The sequence below is a fragment of the Apodemus sylvaticus genome, chromosome 9 (genome assembly GCF_947179515.1).
Source record: "Apodemus sylvaticus chromosome 9, mApoSyl1.1, whole genome shotgun sequence".
Lineage (NCBI taxonomy): Eukaryota > Metazoa > Chordata > Mammalia > Rodentia > Muridae > Apodemus > Apodemus sylvaticus.
Genome location: NC_067480.1, coordinates 113,456,482 through 113,484,087, shown reverse-complemented (window position 1 = coordinate 113,484,087; position 27,606 = coordinate 113,456,482). Strand labels below are relative to the sequence as shown.

General features: G+C 42.6%; 1 protein-coding gene across 3 annotated transcripts in view; it reads right to left on the bottom strand.

Moving 5' to 3' along the window:
- Nck2 (NCK adaptor protein 2) overlaps positions 1-27,606 on the bottom strand; it is a 146,385-nt gene that overhangs the window by 55,811 nt on the left and 62,968 nt on the right. For 2 of the 3 annotated variants that reach the window (XM_052193281.1, XM_052193279.1), the window contains 2 exons: positions 20,583-20,745; positions 1,116-1,357 (listed from right to left, as the gene is read on the bottom strand). In XM_052193281.1, the coding sequence (XP_052049241.1) occupies positions 1,116-1,341 (226 nt within the window). In that variant the 5' untranslated portion in view covers positions 1,342-1,357; positions 20,583-20,745. Of the gene's footprint in view, positions 1-1,115; positions 1,358-7,073; positions 7,207-20,582; positions 20,746-27,606 lie in introns of all 3 variants that reach the window. The other variant, XM_052193282.1, reaches the window with a different exon arrangement.

The following is a 27,606-nucleotide window of genomic DNA, read 5'->3' as shown; positions in this document are numbered from 1 at the left end:
ATGTATTTCCTTACCTTGTGATGAATTTAATCCCCACAGAGGCAGGAACAAGAAAAAAAAATTGGTTCCTAGCACAGTGGTTAGAGGTGGGGCCTTTGGGTGATAGAAGTTGCATAAATACTGGTGTTTATAGAGGGAACAGTATCAGAAAACACACACATACAATACTCGAAATTCTCTATCTCCCCTAGGCTCTTGCCATATGGTACTTACACCACATTGAAAATCAGCCAAGAAGGCAAATATGCATACAGCCACTTAACTTTGGACCATGAGTGTAAACCAAATTAAGCCTTAATCTTTATAAAGTAACCAAACCTCAATTGAAGTAACCAAACCTCAAGCAGTTTGTTACAGTGACAGGAAATGAACTAATATAACTGAGAAAGGAAAGAGGCGCATCTGTGAAGAACGAGATAACCAAACAGAGCTGATGGAGGTGTCCATTTGAGAGGCTTCTGATGTCATGTTGCTAATCACCCCAAGTATACATTTACTGTCTGAAATTGTGGAATAAAATATCCTATCACCTAAGAGGAAGGGAAAAGTGCTTTCTGCTTCTGTGTACACGGAGGTCAGTGCATGGGAGTTTGTAAGATAAAAGGCTGGTACACTGACAGGAAAGGCTACCGAGCTTGTCATAATTCTAAGTCAGGGTCCTCTACAATTTGGACACAAGGAGACAGACAACTGTGTAGGGGTCTCTAGCACACAGAAGAGTTGATTTACCCCAGATCCCAAACTGTATAACTTATCCAGAAAAGGAGAGTCTTTATCTCGATCTCAATGTAAAACCCAAGTAGGAGGCTATCAATATCAACCCCTGGCCCCAAAATACACACTACACACACACACACCATATACATATACATACACAGCATGCGTGCGCGCACACACACACACACACACACACACACACGCACCTACCATACGCACACATATTACACACCTACCACCCCCCCCCACCATGTTCACACACTACACCCCACCACACACACTACACCCCTACTACACACACACACACACACACACACACAGAAGCTGAAGCAGCAGTGCTACCCCCTGGCTGTTCCTGTGGGGTGACCTGCTGTTTCAGGTCAGGTATGGACACTCACCTAGCGTGTCCTTGAGATTCTTCACCAGGGAGCCCTTCTTCAGGCTGTTCTTACGCTCCACGTAGTTGGAAGGCACATAGCCTGTCCTGTTGGCTGCATTTCTCACCCGCCACCAAGTCTTGGAGTCATCCAGCAGCCACAACCGCTCATTCTTCCTGATGTCGAGCTCCTGGTCCTGCTGGGCAGTATAGTCCCACTTGGCTATGACAATGACTTCTTCTGTCATCTTTCATGGAGTCCTTCTGCCAGCAAAACATTTGAAGATGCTCATTAGCTACCTGAACACCTCTCCTCTGACAGATTTGAAAAATTGTCAATGACAGCTCCTATTGCCACCAGTTTCCTTCCAGCCGCTTGAAACACTTGCCCTTAAAATGACCTACCTGTAAGCTCTAATGCTGCTGAGAAACAACATCTTGTAATCAAAGCCTGCAGCCCCTCTCAGTGCACTAAACACACTGCACATTTTACGGAAGCTAGATGTAAACTTGGGGGGGGGGGAAACATTCAAAATAACAATCTCATAACTAGTGTGATCTTTTGACAAGTGACACCATCCCCTTATAGCTGACAAGTTTACATTACTATTCTCAGCATATGCTGAGGATTTTGAAGATATTTAATAAATATAACATACCCAAACTACTCCCATAAGCTCAAATTCAATTAGTGTACTACTAATGCAGCGTGGTATCCTGAGTTGGACCGTAAACTATACAAAGGAAATTTGTGACGACACTGTTGAAATGTAAACAAAGCCTAGGCAACAGCAATGTGCCCTGTCAATTAGTTCTGACAATTCAATGTAATATGACAACACTGGAGAAATTAGCTAAGGGCTAATTTTCTGCACAAATAACTACAGCTTTCCTGTAAATATAAAATTATTGTTGAAAACAAAGCAATACTTAGATATTTACCACATCATTCATAATTCCCCAAACTGGGAAATAAAGATATTCTTCAGTAGGTGAACTGATAAACCAACTGTCTACCTGACAGTGGAATATTTAAGTGTTAGGGACAGAGTAGGAGGAAATGAAGATGCTTCCTATAATTGAAGGCAGACAGCAAGGCTACAAAGGCTAGGCATGTGGATTTGGACATGGGGGTCTCCTGGGAGCAACCTTTACTGACATCCTGCAGCCCTGTTCTCTGTAGCTTTTGTGCCCATCACTGGGTCACACTGGGTCACTCAGTGTTAGCAAGAATCATCCGCCCCTGACACCTGACCAGGCTCCAGGACTCCCACCATGCTGCATGTGATGGCTGGCCACCTGGCCTCCTCCAGCGAGAACCCTGTTAGGTGGGCTCACCCAGGATCCTCCACAGCTTGGTCCTCCTCTCCTCTGGCTGTGAACTCCCGCTTATCCTCACATGGGGAGCTGAACTCTGTCTTTCTGATTGTAGAATTCTGTTGTAGGACCAGTCTGCCTTGCTGTCTCCTAACTAGCTCTTGAATAGCAATTTCATTATATGACATGCTAAGAAAGGCAAAGATCTATGGAGACACAGGACCAGTGGACAGAGAGGAGGGGGAGAAGCACGCAATGCAGAGAGATGGTGAGCACGTGTAATTGCAAATATATATCAAGACGTGTTGTGTAGACCAAAATACATAATAACACTACTCCAAAATACAGCTTTTTAAAACAAATGGCACAAATCTGATGAAGTCAATCTGGGACGTACTAGATAGGAAAGAACACAAAACACACAGGTTCACCTATTTCAGCAACTGTACCCTTCTCAGGTACAAAATGCACAAGTGTTCTTGAAGTACAAAGATCATATCCAGCCCCTCTACTGACCGGATATGCCCCTCAGTTATAAAAGGAGTGATGACAAGAGTTCTTATGATCTTACTTCATGAGTTCAGAGTCACAGGAAACCCATGCATCTGGCCCATGGAGGCACGAATATGACATGTTCTACTGTATTTGGGCACACAAATAAAGAATAATACATGTCTTCTCACTTATGAGTTACCACATTAGATAAAAATCATTTGGGAAAAAGAATATGCTTGTAGATTGTACACATAATGCGCATAATATCCACGAAGGTAGAATTGACACAAAGGTCTTCTCAAAGCCAGAGACGAATAGCGAACTGCCGTCAGAAGGCCACAGCTTGTAGCTCAGACACCTGATTTCTCTACCAGATTAGACCCAAAAAGCAACGAGGTAGGCATCTCTTTTAAAGTCAGGGAGAGGAACAAAAGTAGTAATAAAAATGAGGTTCAGAGGGGATTCCATTTAAATTCCATGCCTGCTGCCGAATTATATAATTTCCAAAATGAATTTAAATAGGATCAGATCATCATTTAAATCAGTTGATATCCAGCCAACCAAAGCTCTCTACTGAATTTCCTTCTGCATCAACAGTAGTTATGAGAGGACTTGGATGCATTTATTTTAGTGCATGCTGAAAGCATAAGGCTTACAAAAACACAGCTTCCTGCTAAGCCACAGAGCAGGGTGTTGGAGAGGCCACAGTGTGCAGCTAAGGGATGCAGCAGGCACCAAGTGCATCTGGCCAAGAAAAAGCCACATGCACTGCAGGTAGCCAGACTCGGGGCAGAGGAACCAGATACCCCAGATGCAGGATATGGAGGTGCAAGACTTGGTGTTTTTCTGGCTAGGAATCAGTCTTGTTTTAGTGGGATCTTTCCTTGTTATGCCCTAAGATTTCCCTCAGGTCTTGGAAAAGACTTTGGACTTCTAACACTCTTGAGATAAAGAGTAAGAAATCTTTCAAAGTTATAATGAATGCAATTTGCATTAAGAGGTGGCCACAACCCTCTGGGGACCAGGGGTAAAATGTTACAGTTCAAGTGCTGTGTTTGGGTGTCTTGTGGTGTTTAAATTGTCAACCTGACTGGAATAAAAAAACCCTCAGGGCATTAATGAGACACAAGAATGTAGTGGGTATATTTATGTGGGTGCTTCCAGAGAGGTTTAGTTGAGGAACAATTTATCTTAAATATGGGTAGCACCACTCTATGGGCTAGCATCCTGGACTAAATACAGAGAAAAAAAGGAGTAAGGTAGCTAAACCCCAGTATTCCCCTTCTTCCTTCCTGGTCTGGCCACAAACCAAGTTGCTTCCAGTGCCCTTCCTTCCCTGCCATGGTGAACCACCTTCTTCTGAACTACAAGGTCAAACAAATCCTTTCTTCCTTTATGGGTGTTGGCACTACTTGGGAGCACGTCCTCTGCCAATCATATCAGAACCTCCAGGAAAGGGCCAGGTCCCAGGACCCCTCTTATCTTCTCTGGTGCTCCCACTCGGTTCAAATCTGTGAACACAACAAGAACCAAAGCAAAAATCTTCTATCTAGGACCCAAGTTTTAAAACTATCAGTTGGAAACATAAGAGAGACTGCATAAAGTATGAAGGTCATGACCCATCTGGCAACAATAAAAGATTTATGAATGTGTAACCAAAGAGTAATTCAGAATCAAGTAAGTCCTCACCCCCAATGACTCACAGCTCCCTGCAGGAAACTGTATGTGCAACATACTATACAAACCCAAACACCTCAGCTCAGATTCCAGACTAGACTTGGATCCTCCTGTCTATACAAAATCTTCTGCTTTTAAAGTAATAGAATGGATTAATTATGGGGCAGAAGCCTTAACAGTTTCCTGCAGTTGGTTCTCTCTCCACGAAGTTCCAAATTAGTACAAATATGAGCTTCATAGAAGTGTTAAAAACTCAGACTTCGTAATCCCAACAGAATCTCAAGCAATTTCAGACATGGCCCTACATACCCTTCTGCTATTTTGTACAATGTATGTCAAGCAGGGAGCTCAGCACTGATGATTATAAAACAAAAATATCAACTTTGAAAAATGTTCTTTATCAAAGGATGATCTTTATCATGTAGAAACAAACACTAAGTAGAGATTTAATTCATGAGAAACAAAGGAGCTTATCTCATTAGTATGCAGACTTACTCTCCAGGGCAGGAGGCTATAAATGGACATGTTTAGAAGCCTTGGTAAGAGAACTAAATTCTGATATGGGATGGGCACATGATGCCATCATTTAACACAGAGAACAGACACCATTCTGGGAAGCATCTTTTAGGAGACTGAGAATCAGGGAGAGTGGTTTGTGTAGCTACAGAGCCAGGATCTTCACCAGGACTATGGTTCCCATATTTGTCAAGCAACACAAACTGAAATCCATGGGTGAAGAGGAGGAGGAAGAGGAGGAGGAAGAAGAGGACAAAAGAGAAGAAGGAAGAAGGGGGAGAGAAGGAAGAAGAGGAGGAGGAGGAGAAGGAGGAAGAAAGCTGGAAGTTACATGAGAAAGGACTGGAGGATGGAAAGGGTTGCTGGGGTGGGAGTGACTATATTCTGAACATATATGAAAATCTGAAAGAAAAAATAATTAAAAAATAATAACATTGATTTAGTTTGTTTTAATGATTAATAAAGGTCTTAATAAAGATTAACTATTGGAGGACTGTCAATCTAAATGTGAGAAGGAAGACATAGAATTTCACAAACAAAATTAAAAATATACACACAGACAAGCAGGAGGGCAAAGCAAGCCTACCAGTTTTACTGGCAAAAAATGCATCTATGTGCATGTGTCTACAGCCATACCAGAATGTGTGTCTGTGAGTAAGACAGAGAAAAGTGGGTGGAGGATGCAAACTGAGGCCAAATGGGGACAGGTTTCACCCCAATGCCAATTCTCAACAAAAACTGAATTATTCAGATTATGTAACAACTTCACAGAGGGTCTCTAGAATGTTTTTTTTATGTAACATATCATGACTTGAGTGGTGGAAGAGTGCAACTGATCAGTCAGAAAAACTCACTCAATACAGGCTTTGCAAGATGTGGCGAGCATGTGTCTGCATTCTATAAATTACAAGACATGTAATAATTACAATTACAAGACATGTAAATATTAAATTACAAGACATGTATAAATTACAAGACATGTAATCTATGGATTACAAGACCAACACGGTCACTAACTGCTCCCCCTGCTCTGTGGACATAATCCTGGATGGTCCAGCAGGCTCTGGATAGCTACAAACATCCTTGCTAATCTGAGGGAAGAAAATTAGAGAGAGAATTAATGATGCTATGCTGTAGCCAAGAGATGTCTCCAGAACTAGAAAAGAGAGTTCTCCTAGAGCCTCCAGCAGTGTAGCTTTTGGTGACTCCAAGTGATGTCACCTAGTGGGACTTGTGAGGACTCTGAACTTAGAACCACAAGTGAAGTAGGGGGACACTGTTTGGGGGCATTTGCACTGTGGGAATTTGCTCCTGCAGCAACAGGAAGCTGATCTCAGTGAAGAGTTTTTCTTTGGAAACAGGAGCATTCTATATTCTCTTTTTATTGCTGTATGCATGGTCCTTGATTCATGATTTACAAAAGTCCATTTGCATTACAGAGACTGACTCATGAATGGATTTTAGAACCAACTAAAATTCTTGATTAACTTTAAGATGTTTGTAGATAGACCTGGTAGATGTCAAATCATGTGACAGCACTTGGCAGGACCCTGATCTCCTGTGGGGGAACAGAAAGGCCAGTTGGTGGCTTTTTGCAGCACCGTTACTAATTACAGCCAATACACTTTAATTCTAACTAGGATATAATATGGAATTTAGTGGTTGTTCCATCTCTCACTAAATTAATTAAGTTGTGGCAATAGGCAAGATCTCACCACCTTCCTAAAACAGAAAAACACACCACACATAAAAGAGAACACACATAACAGCCCTTTCCATGTGCAGCTGCAAGAGGTGAGAACCCAGCACCATCTGCATGGTCAAGGAGCGCATGGTGACAGTCAACTGAGACCCATGTCATAGTGCTTCATAAGGATGAGCACATCAAATGTTCACAAGAACCTTTTGAAGTAGATGTTATCTACAGGTGCATTTAGAAACGATGAAAGGGGACTGGAGGTGTTCAGTGACTCACCTAAGTTCACAAGTTAGAAAGCAGAGGATCTGGGGTGCAAATTCACCAGAAGGCGCTTTCCACAAACCCACGGCTTCATTTACTATTCTTCACTTGGAAGCAGAGTTTTGCTGGTGTTCTAAAAAAATAAATCCTAGGGGGAAGATGGATGTTGATGGAAAAAAAAAAAAAAAAGCCAAATCCAATTTACTTTTGACAAACAAACAGGTGGTATTACTTAGGGAGAAACACCAGAGGATGACTTGGGACAGGATTTGTGTTTTAATATTTCATTAGAGAGAGGCAAAGTCTCCTGAGAGAGAGACTCAGGCTGGATATTGCAAAGCAGAAGCCAGCTTGCCTCAATGGGTTATCACAGAGGGGTTCTTTCTGTGGCTTGTTTTCTGGCATTGTTAGTGATGATGGCCTGTGAGGTTGTGAACAGTTCGTTTCATAGTAACCAGCATGATGCCTTCTAAGTTATCTTTCTCTGGTAGAGAAAGTCAGGGTTTGAAAGCCAGCCTGGACCACCAGGTTGGGTGGCTTTTGTGGGAAGGTGGCTGATGACCGACTGCGACTTTTTTTTCTTTTTCCTCCTCAGATCTCCTCATCTCCTCAGTTTCCTGTACATGGTTCATACATTTATGTGCATGTGTGCTCATGTGCAGGCTCACTCTCCCATGTATGGCTTGAGCGAGCCAGGAGGGTTATCTTCCTCAGTCACCCTGTCTTCACCTAGTTTTTTGAAACCTAAAGTGCTCAGCTCACTGAATCTGGAGCTGTCCATCTCAGCTACACTGGGTGCTGAGCTCCTGGGATCTGTTAGTCTCCACTGGGGTTGCAGAAACGTGCACCCAGCAAATGCACAAGTACTAGGGTTCCAAATTCAGGTTCTTCAGCTCCCTTCACCCAGTGCTGCCACTGTGGCTAACACATGGTGACAAGCTTCTATCTAGGAAATTTACAATTACCTAGAGCACTTAACCAGTATATATTTCACAAAGAACTGTAAGTTACTATTAAAACCAGAAAGTTAAAATACAACCAGAGGCACTTAGCACCTGGGAGAGCTGAGCATATTCAGCTTCTCCAAATACACCCAGTGTCTGCACTGTCCTCCATCCTTCAGAAGCCCATGAGCCCTTCCAACTGGTGACGGGCTTACATTCTCATGCCTGTTTCCATGACTTACAAAGGTTCAATATCTTCTCATTCTTGCCAACATTTATGTTTAATAGTAGCCATCCTACTGGGTATGAGGCACTCAGAAAATCCTTTATGAGTCTTCTATCTGTATTCTTTTATTTAAAAAGAATGTATTTTATGTACATTGATGTTTGCCTGCATGTATGTCTCTCTGTGAGGGCATCAGATCCCCTGAACTGGAGTTTTGGTCAGTTGTGAGATGCCAGGCAGGTGCTAGGTGCTATCAATTGGACCTGGGTCCTCTGGAAAAGATGTCAGTATTCTTAAATGCTGAGACATCTCCAAGCCCCTTTCACCGCATTCACACAAGAATTATTCACACATAATTATCTCAATAAAAAGAAAAATTTTATAGACAGTAACAGTTCTGGTTGCAACTTCCTCCCTCATCATTTTAGTTTTAAGTGAATTTCATTCACTAATCTACCTCTACCGTCAGGATCATGCTCCCCTCCCCTACAAGATGAAACAGTAAATATGAAAACTACCTTAACTTGTGGGTCTGAAATGCTTGCTACATGTGCATTCCTGAGACTAAACTCAGTCAACAAAACCCACAACTGCCAGTGCAGGTGAGGAGACATGAACTACCATAGCTGACTTGCACACATCTACAAATAACTCTGGAGACTTGCAACTGCATGTGTCATTTAAAAGGATATTATTCTCTTATGCCCTGGATGGTCAAAGTCCCCAGATGCTTAGATATTAAAGACCTGGCCTCACTGTAGCAGTATTCAGAGGTAACTTGGGATGGATCACAAGGGCCCACAATATAACGGGCTGGGGAGAAGCTTTCCTTATAAGAGAATGTAGAGTTCTATCACTGATGTGCAGTCTCACACAGTCCTAGAAACAACTATTGGTTGAAAACCTAAAACTGTAAAATAAACATTTTACAAAATATGTCTCCTCAGGTATCTTGTCACAGCTACAGAAAGACTTAAATGCTAATTTAAATTATAGTTTTCTTTCTAATTAATATCTGACAGTAAAATATAATTACTACAAGTAATGAACCCACATCCATACTATTGAGATTGGCAGTTCCTCCCCAGTGTCCTGTTTCTGTCTTTGCATCCTATCCAGGATACTAGATTATGCTTTGTGGTTTCTTAGGGGCCTCCTGTCTGGGACACTGCCCAGACTTCATGCTTTGAGGAGTGCCAGTCAGGAACTCTGTAGAATGACCTTCCATTAGAACTTCCACAATATTTTTTCTCCTTTTGAGCCCTGGGTGGTGAGCTAGGAAGAAAAGCACCCCTCTTGCTCACAGTGTGCCGTGCACACAGGATCAACACAAATATGGCTGGTGGTCTGAACCTTAAGCACCTGTGGCTGCCAGGAGCTCTGGAAGGCAGTCCCTCTGCTACCAGAGCATCCCTGCCTACCAGAGCATCCCATCATTTTGAGTCTGTGTGTATTTGTTTTGTTTTGCTTTCTATGAGCAATGCAAGCAGCTCTAAGCTCATGACACTTTCCACTGCAGTAACAGAATCTGTGTAGTTGACCCCATCCTACCCGGCACTGTCGATTCCTACTATTATACACACATTCTTGACATATTAAAGACTCCTCTTTTGGTGACAATAAGGCAAAAATACTTTCAGACTTGTGTGCTACTTCCGGGCAGTTCATGGGTCACGGCCCTGTAGATCGTAAAGGGCTGTGCCGTGAGCTTGATTCAAGTGCCCAGAACTCTAAACGTTTCTTCTCATCTACTGTCTTTCTGTATTCTGATGTAATGGGTGAGGAAACATCAGAATACATGATCATTGTTGTGTCTGAGAACACTGGAGTCTCTTTTGCTAGTAGGATAAGCTGCCTGTGCCCCTATGAAGCAGTCCACCTCCTAAATGGAAGCTACTTATCTTAGCTCCCCTGGCCAAAGTATCTTTCTAAACCATCCCATATTGCACAAAATAGTATCTTCGACCCCAAACCATGTCCACAGCATCTCCTTTCTATACAGTAACACAACCACAACATATTTTCAAAAGCCATTTACTCTGCCAACTCTACCTGCACTTTAAGGCTACTAAAGGCTTTTATCCCTTCCACAATTCCTCACTCTTATCCAATGGTCTTCATTACAGAGGTCACTATGATCAGGCCTTCTGTAACGCCTCCTCTCATACTGGGATGCCCTGCAGGCTTTTCTCCTTACTATTTCTTCTTAATCACCTGTATTTCTGTCCTAGGGGAAGCCTTTCCTCCATCCACACTCTTAACTTTATACCATCGCATGCTGTTTTCCAGCTCTATATGCCTACTGCTAGACTTCTTACATTTAGCTGCCTAGAGAATCTCCATGTGGATGTGCAATGCACGCTTTAAATCTAGGATGTATAAAAGCATTCAGATTCTTTCACTCAAACAAAAGAAAATCAATACAATAAAAAACAAAAACCCTAGTGTTGTTTGCACAGGAATTCCCATCCTGGCAAATGAAATGGCATGAACCACTCACCCAGTGTCAGACCAAAAATGTGAGACTCCTAACTCAGACTCCTTCTCTTCCGAGCCACTGTACTAGCAAACCCTGCAGGCAGGCTGGCCTTGAAACTGGACCTCAACTCCAAGCACGTTTCTCTTCCTCTACTACCCAGCCCTGCAGATCTGCTGCACCTCTCCTGGCCCTACACAGTTCCCATAATTCCATTTCTACCTCTCCTATAATTCACAGGCTGTTCCCAAGGTTCTCCAGCAAATGATTGTGATTATCGTGGAACAGATTTTTTAAAAAAGATTAAAGGTAAATAATTGTCCAAGGCACCGCCTGAGACTCGGTGTCTACCTGATTAAAAAAAAAAAAAAACCCAATCTATAGATAGCCCATGGAACAATGAAACAATAATAAAGGTGCTCAGCCTTTGGCAGAACCATTAGCACACAGGATCTTCTAACATAAAAATGCTGATGTTTACAGAGTAGCCGCCCCCCCCCCCCAGTTGGTTCAGGAAAAGATCAAAGACTATTCTAGTTAAGTGGAGGGTCTAGCATAAGAATCTAACCTTCTGACAACACGACACAATGCTGTCAACCAAGAAGCTCAAGATTCAGAAGGGTACAATCCAAAAAAGAAAAAGAAAAAAAAGAAAGAAAAGTTTTTTTTTTTTACAATTAAAATTTTCTTTTAAAAAGTTGTATGTGTGTGTATATGTGTGTTTTTGTCTATGCATGCATGTAGTATATGTGTAGTCGTACCGACAGAGGCCATAAAAGGGTCTTTAATCCCCTGGAGCTGGAAATTACAGGTGGCTGTAAGCCAAACTGTGGTCCTCTGAAGAGCAGCTGAGTTGCCCCCCAGCCTCACATGCTCTTTAAAAGCTTATCTTGGGCCACATCTATAACACTCCTAAAGCAAATCCATCATCATGCCACAGGCTGAACAAACCTGGTAAAGCTACAATATATTTGTACATAGGAATTATGGTTATAGAGATCAAAGGATTGAATATACTCGCTTACCAATGGTTGCAAACAGGTGATTAATAACAAACGGCTGGTGTCGAGAATAATGGAAACCCCTACAAAGCAGAGAAAGACACCAAGACAAAAGAAAGGACAGGCAAAACACAGTCACTGCAGAGAGACAGCACAGATGGTGAACACCCATAAAGATCATTCAAACTATCCATCTCCTAAGACCACAGTAAGAGTCCACTTAACACCAGTGGGGGAACCAGAAAAGGCTGCTAGTGGAAGTGAGTCCACGTGCTCTGCTAGTGAATAAATAGGATATGCTCCTTAAAAAAAAAAAAAAACCAACTCAGAATGACTCTACGGAGCTACACATGCATGACTACAAGGTTCCACACCCACAACATTCTGAAAAGACGCTTTCACTGTGCTGAGGAGTGTATGAAGTCACAACCGGATGTCTATCAAAATGTCACTTCACTGACCATGACTTCCCCAAGGATGCGGCCAATAGGAGCAGGCTGTTCCCACAGAACAGGATCTACCTCAAGCTCACTGGGTGCCTAGAACGCTTGGGGTGTGTCAGATCTAATCTACAAACAAGGAGATTGAAACTATGTGAGCCAGTGACCTGCTCAAGATGTCACAGCCAATCAAAATCCCTGTGAGCCCACAGCCTGGGTCTCCTGATCCAGAGTCTGTAGATCTATAAAAAGAAGGACCTCATTTACAATAGTGGCACAATCTGCAAAGCCACTGCTTATAGCCTTGTTTATTAGACTTATTAGACTTAGCAGTCAAATCTGAGAGTAAACACTGCATCATTCTACATTGGATGGCTGTGTTGACTAGGCCTTGAAGTTATTTTATAGTCAGTACACATGGCCTACATTTTACTTACTTGATCAACATTAGTTTTATGGTAGATTACAACTATGAGCAGCAATTGTGAGATGAGCCCCACCCTACCCCAGCCTTATTTCCTCTGTTCTGTGAGTCACTTAGTCACGTAAACTGAACATTCTTAAGTATCCAAACTATTGGCTCCTGAAATAAGGGAAAATGAAATGGCGTTTTTCCTCTGCAACTTTTAAACTTCCAATCTGTAGTAAGTGAAGATGCCCAGGAAACTCCCAGGATGGTTCAGAATTATTTGTACCCAGCACCCATTCCCCCCAAGGGTTAAATGTGACCTAGCTAAAGACACTAATAGCAAGACTGTATAAGCAGCTCTGTCAGTTCACTATGTACATAGCTTCTTGTGGCCACCATCTATCAAGAGACCTTTCTCTTATACATGCTCACGGTCACACTCATCTGTGGTGTGCTTGCTTGACCTCTATGAACCTATGCAAAGCAGTTTCACAATAGCCAGAATACAGAATAGAGGAGGTTCCTTATCGCATGGCAGACAGGCAGCAGAGGACAAGTCACACCAGACTCTAACTTCTAAGTTTCCACCACCCCCAACAGTGGTAGCAACTAGGGACAGAGCTAACAAATGAGCCTCTGGGGACATTTCCTAGGGAACATCAATGTAACGCCTCCCTTGCTTTATTTTGATCAGCACTTAAACCATCATTCCATATGCAACATATATGCATAAATTTGAATACATATATACTTATACAATGACTCTACAATGTGCCAAGATAAGAAAGAAGGAGAAGAATGATTTAGGAGGAACAGACAGTGCCCAGGACTTCCTTTGATGGATAGTAGTCCTGTGGGACTAATGAGGATCAGCTCAAATTTGAGGATCTAGAAGTTCTAAGCCAGGCCCTTTATCATGCAATCTACCAAAACTTGGATCTAATGTGGGCACATGAAGGTTATTAGTTTTATTTTTTACATATAAAACACCTGATTGATAAAGTATTCTGTATCCACAGTCAAAATAACATGTCTCTTCACAAGCAATATCCAAACTGTTAAGCAAAACTCTTGAGGAGACAGGACACAGAATCAGCCTGCTAAAGAGTTTTTGGGTTCTCCAAAGCTCCAGCAGGCTCTCATAGAACTTGGAGTTCCAATTCTAATCACCAGGGCACAGTGACATAAGAACTGCAATCCTGAAGGCAGCAGGGTCTGGTCAGATCATTTTCTACTGTCTTGAGAAAATGACATATCTGACAGCCATGAGGTGTCTCTGTCACTGTTCTGTTGCTGTGAAGAGACACTGTGACCAAGGCAACTCTTATAAAAGAAAGCATGTGATTGGGGGTTTGCTTACAGTTTCAGAGGTTTGGTCCATTATCATGGCAGGGAACAAGGCTGCACAGATGGTACTGGAGCAAAGATAAAGGGAGAGGGAGGAGGAAAGAAGGAGAAGGAGGGAGAGGAAAGAGGGTCAGAGGCAAGGAAGGAGGGAGAGAGACGAGAGGGAGCGAGGGAAGAGAGGAAAGGAGGGAGCAGAAAGAGGGATGGAGGGAAGAAAGGGGGGAGAGAGAGAGAGATCACCAGTACAAAGCACCCCCATCCCACCCCACTCCACCCCACCAATGCCATACTTCCTAATCCATGACTTCAAATATATGAGCCTATGGGAGGCATTCTTATTCAGTCTACCAGTGGTTACTGCCCTTAGTAAGGTCAGAACAATTTTTCATACTCAGTGCTCTGTGGTGGCCTAGGAAAAGGTTCCAATTGGAATTTATTAAAAAACAAAACAAAACAAAAACAGAAACAACCCTTGTTTTCACATACAGGGATCCATATTTATGAGTTGCAATGCTATCCAGGTGTTCAAGTGGAGGTCTCTGAGCATGTCCCATCTGCTAGGAGGCTACTGCCCATGAAAAGAGGGCTTCTGTGCACTAAGCATTCCTCCTCGGATCAGTAGAAGGGGTAGGGTCTGCCGCTTACACACTGACAAAAGGGAGCAATTATAAACAACCCCGGATGAAACACATTTTGCAATCACTTATGAAAAGAAGATGGATATGGGAAGACTTGATTTTTAAAAAATATGTTTCTCTAGTTTTCTAGGAAGCTGTAGTATGTCAGTGAAGATAGGCATAAGAAAATGATCATTTTCCTGACCGTACAGAAAAAGCTGGTTTCACAGGTTAAAAAGCTGTGCTTTTAAATGTGAAAAGCTATACTCCTCAAAAGGGACCAGGGGCAGTACTAGCATACAAGTGGCTACTGAACACCAAAGCCTTTGTTGCTTCTGTGGATAATCTTTGTCAGGGCAAGTCTGACTGTAAGTTGGAATCACTGGTCTAAGAGAACCCTGAGCACCTAGGCCTATGGGCTTAAGCAGCCTTTACAATTACCTTGGCCCAACTCAGATCTGCCATTGTTGCCTCCCTCCCACTGTCTATCCCTCCTTTCTTCCCTCCCTTCACACTACTTTCCTTCAATCTCTGAAAGGACTCTTCAACTCTTACTTACTGGCTAGAGATTTTCCTATGAAGGTAGGGATGAGGGGGAAAAATCAAAGTTGATATAAAAATGTAAGGTTTGGGGGTAAGGGAGGACACTCCCCGTCTCCTGAGCTCCCTATGTTTTTGATCTCTCAAAGCCAGGTTCAAGGAAAGTACACAGTTGTCACTGTCATCTCCAAGACATGGGGAAGGTAATGTAACATCAGGAGAGGAAGGAAGTCCAGTTTTTAAACAGCAGACCTTGGTTCCAATGCTAACTGCAGACCTATCATCTAGCAAATGAAGTAATTCATCTGCAGTGAAAGCCAGAGACACACCAGAGAGGGCAAACCCCATACCAACCCCACCAGGATTCCACAACCATTCCATTATGGTAACTATAAGAGAAGGCAATACCATAGGGCTTTTTATACAGCTCTAAATGTTTACCATGCAGTCATTTAATCAACTATTACAGATCTATCGACTGTAAGACCTAAGGTATCAAATGCTGTTGTCCTTTCTTGGCCCTAGAAATCACCCTAGACAGGAAGAAATTGGTCCAAGCTGAAGAGACTGGCCTAGACTCTCTTCTGTTTCTGCAGACACTCAAGGAGTTATTTCCAGATATGCAGAGACCTCCAGCCAGAGAGAGACCACCAGTTATCTCCCTGAAGCAGCAGCTGGAACCCTAAAAACTTAAGTATCCATCAACCAACTTCATTTGCAAAGAGCTTTTCTGCATAAACCCTGGGCTCTGGGCAAAGACACTTAATAGAAACCCCCAAAACAACAAATGTGGGCCCATGCTAAAAATAAGGAACAAACCAATCCAAGGCTCATTTTTTAAATATATTGCTATGGTTTGGATGTGGGCTGAGGCTCCTCTAGGGTTCATGTGCTGAAATCCCTGTTGTGAGGCACTAAGAGGCGTCAGTTTAATCTGTGACACTTAGGAGGACTGATTGGGATAAGACATCATCATTGAAGTACAGATCTACGCATGAACGCTGTTGGCTTTTAACAGACATACTGTCTCTTACATGCCCCATGTGATAGTGTGCACAGCCTTGGACTCTGACAGCAAGGTCATCACAGCCTCTGGAATTTTGTTGCAACAATATAAAACAGACTGATATGCATTAAAGTCGAGGAAAATGTTATAGTTCAATATAATCCTAGCAGCCACTAGAAGCTGGTGAAACCCAGTGAAGGTATCTCTCCCTTCAGTATAGCAGAGGAAAGCCTCACAGCACCTACCCCACTAAGCAATCAACATGAAATTTCAGTTTTCAAGTAAAATGCTGAGAGTGATCATGAGAGTGTGAAAGGGTATGCGAGCGTCCTATCTCCATGCTCTCCATTCTCCTAGTGGGCAGGCCAGAGGTTTCCAAAATTTTGTGCCTTTACTTTAATGAAATAAGACCATTGGCCAGGAAAACAAAGCCCTAGAAAAGAGCTCTGAGACCCCACTACCCTCTAACTGCTCCTCAACCCAGTCCATATGTAGGCCTAGCAACTTGGTATATTCCTTGGGTACCCAGTAACGAGGGAACACACCCAAAACCACCATCCCAATCACCACTCCTCTAGACAGCATTGCACTGGTGTCCCTCTGGATGATGTTGTCCAGTCACTGCATTTCCTACTGGTACTTCAAAAGATCGCTGACCAGAAAGCACATGGCTATCCCAGACACCACTCCCTCTAGCACTCAGACCCAATCAGGCTACCAGACCTGCGTTGTGTCAAGTAGACTATTACGTCTCTACCCATGTGTCCTTTCATTCCTTCAAATTGGTTGCAGTGTAACATCCCCAGGGCCTTCCTAGACTCCTTTCCAAAGGGCAGAGCTTCCTCCATGCCCCAGACAGACTGGCTATAGACAGAGTACAACCCTGTGTAGGCTAACTGGTCCTACAAGAGTACCAGCCCTAGCCAGCCAAGACGCCTGGGACCATATTTTATGTTTTTGAAGCTACTATAAGACAGTGCCAAAAGATTCCTAACTAAATGGCTTAGAATGTGGTCAGTACTCGAAGTGTTTATTACACAGCTGCTACCACTCTAAGCCACAAAATTAAATGCTTTCTGTATAGATCTCATCCCTTATAAAATAAACATGGCCCCTGAAATCACTGCCTGGCAGGTGTAATGCACCCTGCTGAGTATGCAGGCTGGCCCAGAGCCAGGAGCCAGAATCGTGCTCTCCCTCCTCAGTGCAAGCTCTAGGTCTGTCAGCATCACTGACTGCTCATTGAAAACTTCCTCATCATCAGCGCCAGTCTACTTCTGGTGAATTATTAATGAGTTCTGGTGGCCAGATCTGAGAAGCTCTAATTTCTTTTTTTTTTTTTCACTTTAATAATTTCTGCTTAGTTTGATTATTTTTTTTGTCTTTTTTTTATTCGATATATTTTTTATTTACATTTCAAATGATTTCCCCTTTTCTAGCCCCCCACTCCCCGAAAGTCCTATAAGCCCCCTTTTCTCCCCCTGTCCTCCCACCCACCCCTTCCCACTTCCCCGTTCTGGTTTTCCCCTATACTTCTTCACTGAGTCTTTCTAGAACAAGGGGCCACTCCTCCTTTCTTCTTGTACCTCATTTGATGTATGGATTATGTTTGGGGTATTCCAGTTTTCTAGGTTAATATCCACTTATTAGTGAGTGCACACCATGAGTCACCTTTTGAGTCTGGGTTACCTCACTTAGTATGATGTTTTCTAGCTCCATCCATTTGCCTAAGAATTTCATGAATTCATTGTTTCTAATGGCTGAATAGTACTCCATTGTGTAGATATACCACATTTTTTGCATCCACTCTTCTGTTGAGGGATACCTTGGTTCTTTCCAGCATCTGGCAATTATAAATAGGGCTGCTATGAACATAGTAGAGCATGTATCCTTATTACATGGTGGGGAATCCTCTGGGTATATGCCCAGTACGGCAAAGGACACCATCAAAAGGACAAATCGGCAACCAACAAATTGGGAAAAGATCTTCACCAATCCTACATCAGATAGAGGGTTAATATCCAATATATATAAAGAACTTAAGAAGTTAGACTCCAGAAAACCAAACAACCCTATTAAAAAATGGGGTACAGAGTTAAACAGGGAATTCTCACCTGAAGAACTTCGGATGGCGGAGAAGCATCTTAAAAAATGCTCAACTTCATTAGTCATTAGGGAAATGCAAATCAAAACAACCCTGAGATTTCACCTTACACCAGTCAGAATGGCTAAGATTAAAAATTCAGGAGACAGCAGGTGTTGGAGAGGATGTGGAGAAAGAGGAACACTCCTCCACTGCTGGTGGGGTTGCAAATTGGTACAACCACTCTGGAAATCAGTCTGGCAGTTCCTCCGAAGCTCTAATTTCTAATTCTAATTTCTGCTCATGAAATTTGACAAATGGATTGATAGGTGAACATTCATGAATTACTTAAGTCTAATAAGGCTCCACTTCAATGGCCATCTCTAAATCACTGGAGTTGACAGGCTTCCTTTGCAAGCAAATCTGCCATGATCGGGATATTCCTTACCCCCATGGGCTTGTCATGAGGTGGATGGAGAGCCCTGTGAAGGCAGAAGGGGGATCCAAAGCTCAACAGCGCTCTTTGTGGGCAATGATGGGACAACAAGCTTGGGGTGGGCTGGGGATCCAGTTCTAAAGCCTGAGCATCAGCTATGGATTCCAGGATAGCACCTATCTCTGAATCAACCTCACACACTCCACATATGGGAGACAATGAGCCGCTTTCTCCACAGGAAATTATAAAGACATCAGTGTAAAGTGCTAGTGTACTTCATTAACTACACCCTCATGAAATACAGCAAATCAACATATGGCATTCCAAATAGCACCTATTGTACCAGGCAGAATTAAGGAGATGAACACGTTTCTAGACAAGTGTTTCAAAAAGCATCAAGGTGAAACAGCAGTGTGTTTCAGTGATCACTTTAGACCAAATGAAAGAGAATTCTAACTCACATAAAAGTACATTCACAGAAATCATTATTCCAAACTCCACAGACCAAATAATAGATTCAAGACTATCTTAAGACAATCGAAATGACAGAAATAATATGAGATTTGTGGGAAAGGGAAGGATGGTGGGTAGGTGTAACTCCTTCAATTCTGAGGTGGTACTCTACAGATGACAATACACATTCCACAAAGTGTTTCTCACTGTTAGCCAGAGGGAACACTGGATAAGCCGCCACACCCGAAGTCAAAGGTCTCAAGCTATCAGTCATGAGTGAGATATATTTGTGAGTTGGGGATATAGTTCAGGTATGGACTACCCATCTTTCATGTATCTATCCCACCACCACCACCACCACCACCACCACACACACACACACACACACACACACACACACACACACACACGCACGCTGCCTCTGTGTGTGTCTGTCTGTCTGTCTGTCTCTCTCTCTCTCTCTCTCTCTCTCTCTCTCTCTCTCTGTTTCTCTCTCTCTCTAATACATTTCTGTTATACAACCACATCTTTGACCACCATTATCACTTTGGGGACTCCAGCTGCACAAGGTCAGCATTTCCTTCTATTATAGCTCAAACAAATCTCTCATACAAACTTGTGAAACAGTCCTAGGAATCTTTATTTATCTGAATTTCCTTCTCATGAGAACTTATCTTCTCAGCACTAAGCTGGACTTGAACTTGACCAGCCTAAAGACCACTCTTTTCTCCCTGCTGTAAGCGTTTGGTCCCCAGCTCATAGGCAACCTCAGCTCAGAACAGGTTCCAGAACGCCACTGCATAGAAGGGAGCTGTCTACTGGTCTGCATACTTACTTCTGTCTAAATATTCTCAACCACCTACTCTCAGGTTGGAACAGTGATAACCTGGTGTTTGAACTGTGTCCCTTAAGAGCTTAAATGTAATGGACTTCAGTAAATCAGGGACATTCCTATTGCCATTATTACTAATTTAATAACTACTATGCAGGGGCTGGAGAGATGGCTTATTGGCTAAGAACAGGTGCTACTCTTGCAACAGACCTGCGTTTGGTTCCCAGCACCCACACTATGACTCACAACCACCCATAACTCCAGTTCCAGGGCATCTGACACTTTTGACCTCCAAAACATTAGAGCATTAGAGCATATGCATGGTACATATTCATTCATATACATACAGGCAAAACAATCATACACAAAAGTTAAAAAGCAACCAGGCGGTGGTGGCGCACGCCAGTAATCCCAGCACTCTGGGAGGCAAAGGCAGGCAGATTTCTGAATTTGAGGCCAGCCTGGTCTACAGAGTTTGTTCCAGGACAGCCAGGGCTATACAGAGAAACCCTATCTCGGGGGAAAAAAAAACAAAAACAAAAACAAACAAACAAACAAACAAAAAACAAAAAAAAGATAAAAAGCTTAATATTTTTTAAAAAACTACTAGGCAAATTAAGTATTTAAAGCAAGGAAACCAAAACAAAAAACAAGTAATCAAAGAAACAAAAAACCAGCCAAGTCTCTTTTATGCAGAAATGTATATATGCTTACCTTTGGCATGCAGTTATAAGAGGTGACTGGAAAAATTGTAGCACTCTTCAAAAAGATGATGTTTTCTGCTGTCTGAGGACACCTTAAATGTGACAGAGTTACAGTGATCCTCCAAGCTCTTAAGCCAGCTGGGATGACACTATAGGAGAAGAACCTGTGGGATCTGTAGAGAAATGAAAAGGAACAGGTATTAGGTGTGCTTGTTTATTTGAGTTCAACTATCCATTTCAAAGAAAAAAGACACTGGTGCTCAGCAGTTAAAAGTGTTTACAACTCTTGCTGAGGACCAGAGTTTGTTTCCCAGCACCAACTGCTTGTAACTGCAACTCCTAGTTGATTCAATATCCTCTTCTGGTCCTAGACACCTATTTTACACAGGCAGAAGTGCACGCGCGTGCGTGCACACACACACACACAGGCACACTGACGCTGCATGAGCAGCAGATAAGGAAATCACAATGGGGGAAAGGCTCCCAAGTATCCCCAGCCCTCTCCTCTACTCCTACATACCGCCACAAACAGAAGGAAAGCCTCCAGAGGCAACAGAGGCCAGGCCATAGGAAGAGGGGCACACAGAGCCCTATCTACAACTGACAGGCTCTTGCATGGCCATTTGTCCAGGTGTCATCCACTGAGTCCCCAGCACGAAGGCTAAAAGCATCCCCTGTCTATACCAGGGAATCTGAGACGAGCACTCAAATTTACATGGTAGTTAAGAGGCAAGCAGCTAACACAGGTGCCCATCCTCGGTCCTGCTTGTGGAACAGGCAGTGCATTCGCTGTGCACATACTTGGGCAAACACTTCTGGTTTCCTCTGGCATTTTCAAGAGGATTCTGGTGTGCTCTGCAGATTCCCAAGAGAGTTCACTGGCATCTTTAATCATTTCAAGCCCAGAGGGGATCTGTCCTGACAGTTCGATTGGAGGAGATCTATTAATTCATTCCTAGGATGATTATGTCCTCAAAATGTTAAAAGCCTCACAGAAAAATTAATTCTATTTTACTCAAATAGGAAGTGATAATTCAAGCAGGACTATCGTGAAATGTTACAAGGCAAGTCCATAAATTTTGATTTAAAAATGAATCCCTCTGTATGCATTCTCTATCTCAAGAGTCGGATGGTTTTAACAATTTGAATTATTATAAGGAAAAACCTTCAAGCAAATACAATGAGAATACTTAATGTCTTTCTGTAGGTGTTTACTGTAAGATAAAACGAAGTGCTGGTATCTAAACTCAAGTTCTTATTTCTCCTGCTGAAACCACAGTCTTTATTACCTATGCGACTTTGGCCATGACCCTACCAACCACCTCTACATTTCTAAGTTCCAGATCTGCGCTAGAAGAAAGTTAGATTTTTAAAGATTTTAATTAATAGAGAACTTGTCTCAACTCAGGCTTTCTAAAGAATACTTGTACGGCGTACGGCTACTGGATCTAACAATTTGAGGGCATACATGAATGACTGCTTTTACAAAGCATTAATTCACTTGGGGAGTGTGTAAGTCAGCTTTCTATTGCTATAACAAAATACCCAAGGAAAATAATTGACTTAGATAGAGGAAAGATTTATTATGGCTCAGCGTTTTAGAGCATTTAGTCCATAGGAGGCTGGCTCCATTGTTTTGGGGCCTATGGCAAGACAGAACACCATGGAAGGAATACATGATATAACAATGTTTGCTAACCTCACAGGGGATAGAAAGTGAAAGAGAGAGAAAGCAGCCTGGGTTCCAATATCCCTTCCAGAGATCAGGCAAGGGGACCTAACTTCCTTCTTGGAAACCAGTAGTTCTCACCTTTCCTAATGCTGCAGCCCTTTAAAACAGTTCCTCATGTTGTGGTAACGCCAACCATTAAATCTTGTTGCTACTCCATAAGTATAATTTTGCTACTGTTATGAACTGTAATGTAAGTATTGGTGTCATCCTCCACCACTGCCATATCACAACCATGTTTAAACACATGCAACAGTAGACACAATATATGTCCACCACGTATGCACTGTCACCCAGACTCAGCAATCACAGGCTCATATACAGTCCTCTCCAGGTGAGAGTAAAGCCAGACACACGTACAACCTCATTGGCCTAGACAACTCGGCACACCCCAAGACAACCACGTACAACTCTATTAGCATATCAAAGTGACTATTAGTTCTTTAATATAAATTTCCCACCTGCAATGTGTGTAACAGTGCTTTTATAGCTAATTCATTACAATAAGGGTGTAAGTCATGTTTACAAAGTACAAACTACAATTTCTGATCTGCCTCCTAAGGCTACTTTAACTCTATTTCATTTAAATGATGGCGCTACGGTCTCTAAGCTGTCCATCCCACAGAGGTAGGGCATTCTGCACCCATGGATTCAGGCTGGTGTTTTCCACACACTGACAAATCCCTGACATTCTAGTAGGTTAGTAGTTATGCCTAAAGACCTCTTAGATGGGAGAGATTATCTCGAGGGAAAACGCTTGGCTCCCAGAGCTAGACATAGAGATCTGCCTGTTTATTTGGTGCTTTAGCAAGTGGGAGCAATCCACCCTTCCCTAGCCCTACCCTAGCCCTGCCCCTCTACCCTTACTGAAGACTTCCCTGTGGGCCAAATCTCTGTTCTTTCTTCCCTCTTGGATTAGAGTCCTTCGAGAAAAAGTAAGTGTGTATATTTTTCTGGCTGGGTAAAGGCACATGAGGTCAAAAGCTAAAAATTACAAAATCACCTGAAACATCGACAAAGTCAGGTTTTTTCTGTTTTTAGCCATACCAAGGGGCCAATGAGCCTCTGCAGAGGCTGGAGAACTAGAGAATGATTCCATGAATGAGGGAGATGCCTACAGAAAATGCACACCACCTTAGAAAAGCAGAATTTTATGTCTCCAAATGACCTTACTAAGAAACACAAGACCGTTTATACCAAATTATATGCTGGAATTATCTGTACGCTGCAAAATTACTGCCTTCCCTTTCCTCTTATTCTTAAAAGACAGCCTCCCCAAATGGCTCAGGTTTGCCTTGAGCTCACTATGCAATAAAGACTGGCCCCAAACTCACGACCCTGATTCGGACACCCTAGTTCAAGGGTTAGAGGTACACCACTGTGCCTTGCATTCTCTGCGGCTTTTCTATGAATGAAAAATCAAATACTTTTTTTCCACACAGGGAATATTGTATTGTCTTATATAAACCCAAGAGTTTCCCTATAGCCTACAGTTAAACCAGAAACCTCACAAACCTTTTCAGTACATGCACCTGCATGTTATTTGAGAGCATGTATTAATTTAGCCAGGCAAACAGTGAGCCTGTGAAACCCGCCAGCCACACATCTGTGCACCCCAGGATGGAGAGATCCAGAGCCCTATGCTGGTCAGGACCCGGATCCTCATTAACTCGGGAGTAAGGCCCCAAGCCTCCAGGTAAAGGGGCTAGGAAGTGCTGCTAGGCCTCTACCCTCTACATCACACTGCTATGTGAGCTGCTATGGTCTAGATCAGGCCTCTGCGTCAAAAGCTTGCCTTCAAGTTTGCACTATCAAGAAGAAATAGAACCTTTAAAAACCTCAAGACTAATAAAAATAAGAAAATGGTGTACACTGAGAGATGAGTGTGCAGTGAGGCATGAGGTAGGTGCACACTGTAACTTCACTTAGCCGGGCAAAGGGAGGGCTATCTCCACGTGCTACCACGTGGGTACCTTGGAGGGCTTCATGCCTAGTGAAAGTCCCAGGTGCAGAAAGCCAAGCACTGCAGTGTCAGTGCACAGAACAGCAGGAAGCTGGCTGCCCAGGAAGTCTGGACAGGGATTTGTGCCAACAGGTAACTTTAGTAAAAATGAGTTCCGTAGCTCTAATTTAAATGAAGTTTTAAAAGGCTAATGGGTATAAAAATTTAACATGGAGGTTTCTAATTATTATAACTGAATTAAAAGTTAATACATTGTGCTTATATTTAGCTGTTTTAAAATATTCCGAATATTGGCTGAGCATGAGGGCCCACATTCTCTTTTCCACACCAAACCTCTCAGTGTCTGCAGTGTCTTCTCTCTCTTGGAAACATCTCTGCCTTCAGTTCCCAACATCACTGTCCAACCAAACCCACATTGTTGAGGCACAAATTCCAAGAGGCTCTTCTGGAAGATCACCTTCAATTCCCATAAAAAATCATAGACCACAAATGATGCGTAACATTTACACAACTATCCAGGGAGGAAAAGTCACCATGAAGAGAACTAACTCCTCCTGCCCACGAGGCTCCAGACAGAACCTCACAGCATGCTCACCAGTTAATAAACTTTCAGGTTTTTGGTTTTGTTTTTAAGGGGGAGTGCTGTTGTTTGGGTTTTTTTTTGGGGGGGGGAGTGCTGGTTGGGGGGGATATTGTTTGTTGTCTACCTGTTCTGGTTGTGTTTGCTTTGGAGACAGGGTCTCACTTTAGTCCAGGCTATCCCAGAACTTACTATATGGCTTAGGCTGACTTCAAACTCAGTCCTACATCAGCCTCTCCAGTGCTGCTGGGCCTTACAAGCATGAGTCACTATACTCAGAGAACTACCATTTCTCAATTACATCCACTGTTAATATCCAAATGGTAGTGTTACTTCAGGCCCTAAATCTTTTTCTTTCAAAGGTTCAGTCCCATACAGACTATACTCTTGAACAAGGTTCTCATTCTCTTCATCTCTCTTCCCACTTTGAGACATGGTCTCACTATGTGCCTCTGGCTGTCCTGGAATTCACTATGTACTACGCTAATCCCAAACTCGGATCTACCTGCCTTCTGATGCTGGGATTAAGGTATGCACAACAAATAGATGCTGGCCTATTTATTGTTCTCTAGTATGCCTGGAATTCACTCTGCAGCTCAGAGTGGTATCAAATGCACAGCAATTGTTTGGCCGCAGTTTCCCTACAGAGATGAGCTCCCACATCCTAGAATATTTCATTTATTATAGAAATTAGCAACAAGCCACTGAAAAGGATGGAATCATAGCACTTCTATGTCTTTCTCTCTCTGTTCCTCTCTCCCTCCGTGTGTGTGTGTGTGTGTGTGTGTGTGTGTGTGAGAGAGAGAGGGGGGGGGAGCATGGGGTGGTGGGGTGGGGGAGGATTTCCTATGGCAGTAGCCCAATTAATGGTTCATAAAGAACCATTCAGATACTGTGTCTGGGCTGAAATCCAATTAAGCCATTTCTGTGTGAATATCCCCAAAGAGACATCCACTGAGTTTCAAGTGGTAATAGGCATAAATACCCAGATTAGCTGTGTCAGCACTTCTGAAATGGAAATCAGACAAGAACACAGAGATCAACATGGTGAGCCTTTTAGCAGACACAAAGGACCAACAGGCATGTCAAAATCCATCTGGCACAGGACCAAATCCCATCCTTGGCCATCCAGATAATCCTCATCCCATGTGAATCCATACATTTATTTACACATTCTGAAATGATCAATGTCAACTCCACACAGCAACGTGGTGTGATGGAGAAACAGTCAAGAATAGATTTTGAACTCTCTCTGAATTCATAATTTTATTCATCAACCTTATGAAGTATATTCTTGAAATTAGTCTCACAAGAAAATATTCGAGCAAAGCCAAAAAACAAAAAACAACAACAACAAAAAAGTCAAAAAACAAAAAACAAAGAAACAGAGAAAACCCCAACAAAATCAAAACCAGAAAAACCTGGGGCACAGATTTGGGAAAGGGTCCAATAATGAATTAAATTACCCCTTTGCTTTGCCATCCAACTTATAACTGGCAAAGCAGAGTATCTGCAGTTACAGTAGGAGGAAGAAGAGTGCTGGAAGCAGGCATTCAAAAGGCAGCAACATTCCACTTGCAGCCATCTTTATCCCAAGCAAATCCTACCTGAGACCTACAGAATTAGAATAAACACATGCTGCTGACTAAAGGTCCCAGTGTTCACTAGTGGCTAGGGCAAAGAAGAGGAAATAGACAGAAGCCAACTGGAGACACCTCAAACTATGAACAGAATGACTGGCCTGTGTGAGGCATGGGATGTGGAGGACTCAAACGGCTCCACACTGGAAGCAAACCCTGGTGTACAGCCTGCAGGTATATCATGGGGAGGCTACTACTTAAGTAGAAAGCCAGGTTAGTCACCTTGTTGGCAGAACTACATGAGAAGTCTTACTTATTAAGGGAAAAGTACTGCATGCCCGCCAAGCGAAAACACTGCAGAAAAGGCACATCCCAGACACTGCCCCACCCTTCTGAAATAAGCCCAGGAGTGGGGGTCAAAGTGGATTACAGGAACACACAGCCTAACTTCTCAATTTTATTTGCTATAAGAAAATTTGTCTACTAGAAAAAACAAACTAAACTTTTAGGTTGCTTCTCAAACTACTCTGTGTTATACAAACTATCAGCCTTACAGTAAACATCCTATGAAGACAACCCCAGTAACTTTATTTTATATTAAATATTGGTTATTTTAGATAAAAATCTATGAAAGTGTATCTAATCTTCCTTTGCAGAGACTGACATCTAAAACAAAAGATGTCCATGACATTTCCTAGAACTTCTCAGAGAAAAACTTTCCTAACTTTCCTAACAAGTGAAAATGAGGTTTCCCAAGTGTCATCACGCTAACACTAGTCTTCCATTCAACAAGCATTATGGAACAAATACCAGAGACTGGATGCTATCAACCTTCACGTGCACAGGTGCAGAAGGACGAGGCTGCTAACTGATATTGACTGAGACTTCATCAGACATGTAAGTTTAAAACTCAGCTAGAAAGTAAACTTTTCTCATGTGATATGGAGAATGAAGAGAAAGGATTGTCTTGCTTTTTTGTAAACATTAACTAGCATAGAATGAGCCCAGCAAATACCATGCATATAGGGGCTCTATTGCTGCAACACAACACTATCACCAAGAGAAACTTGGGGAGGAAAAACAGAAGTTCAATAATTTGCCAGATTGAACTGTTAGAAAATGCTCTCCAGTCTCTTATCCGATTCTGTCTTTTTTTTTTTTTTAACTGAGCAAAAGAGAACA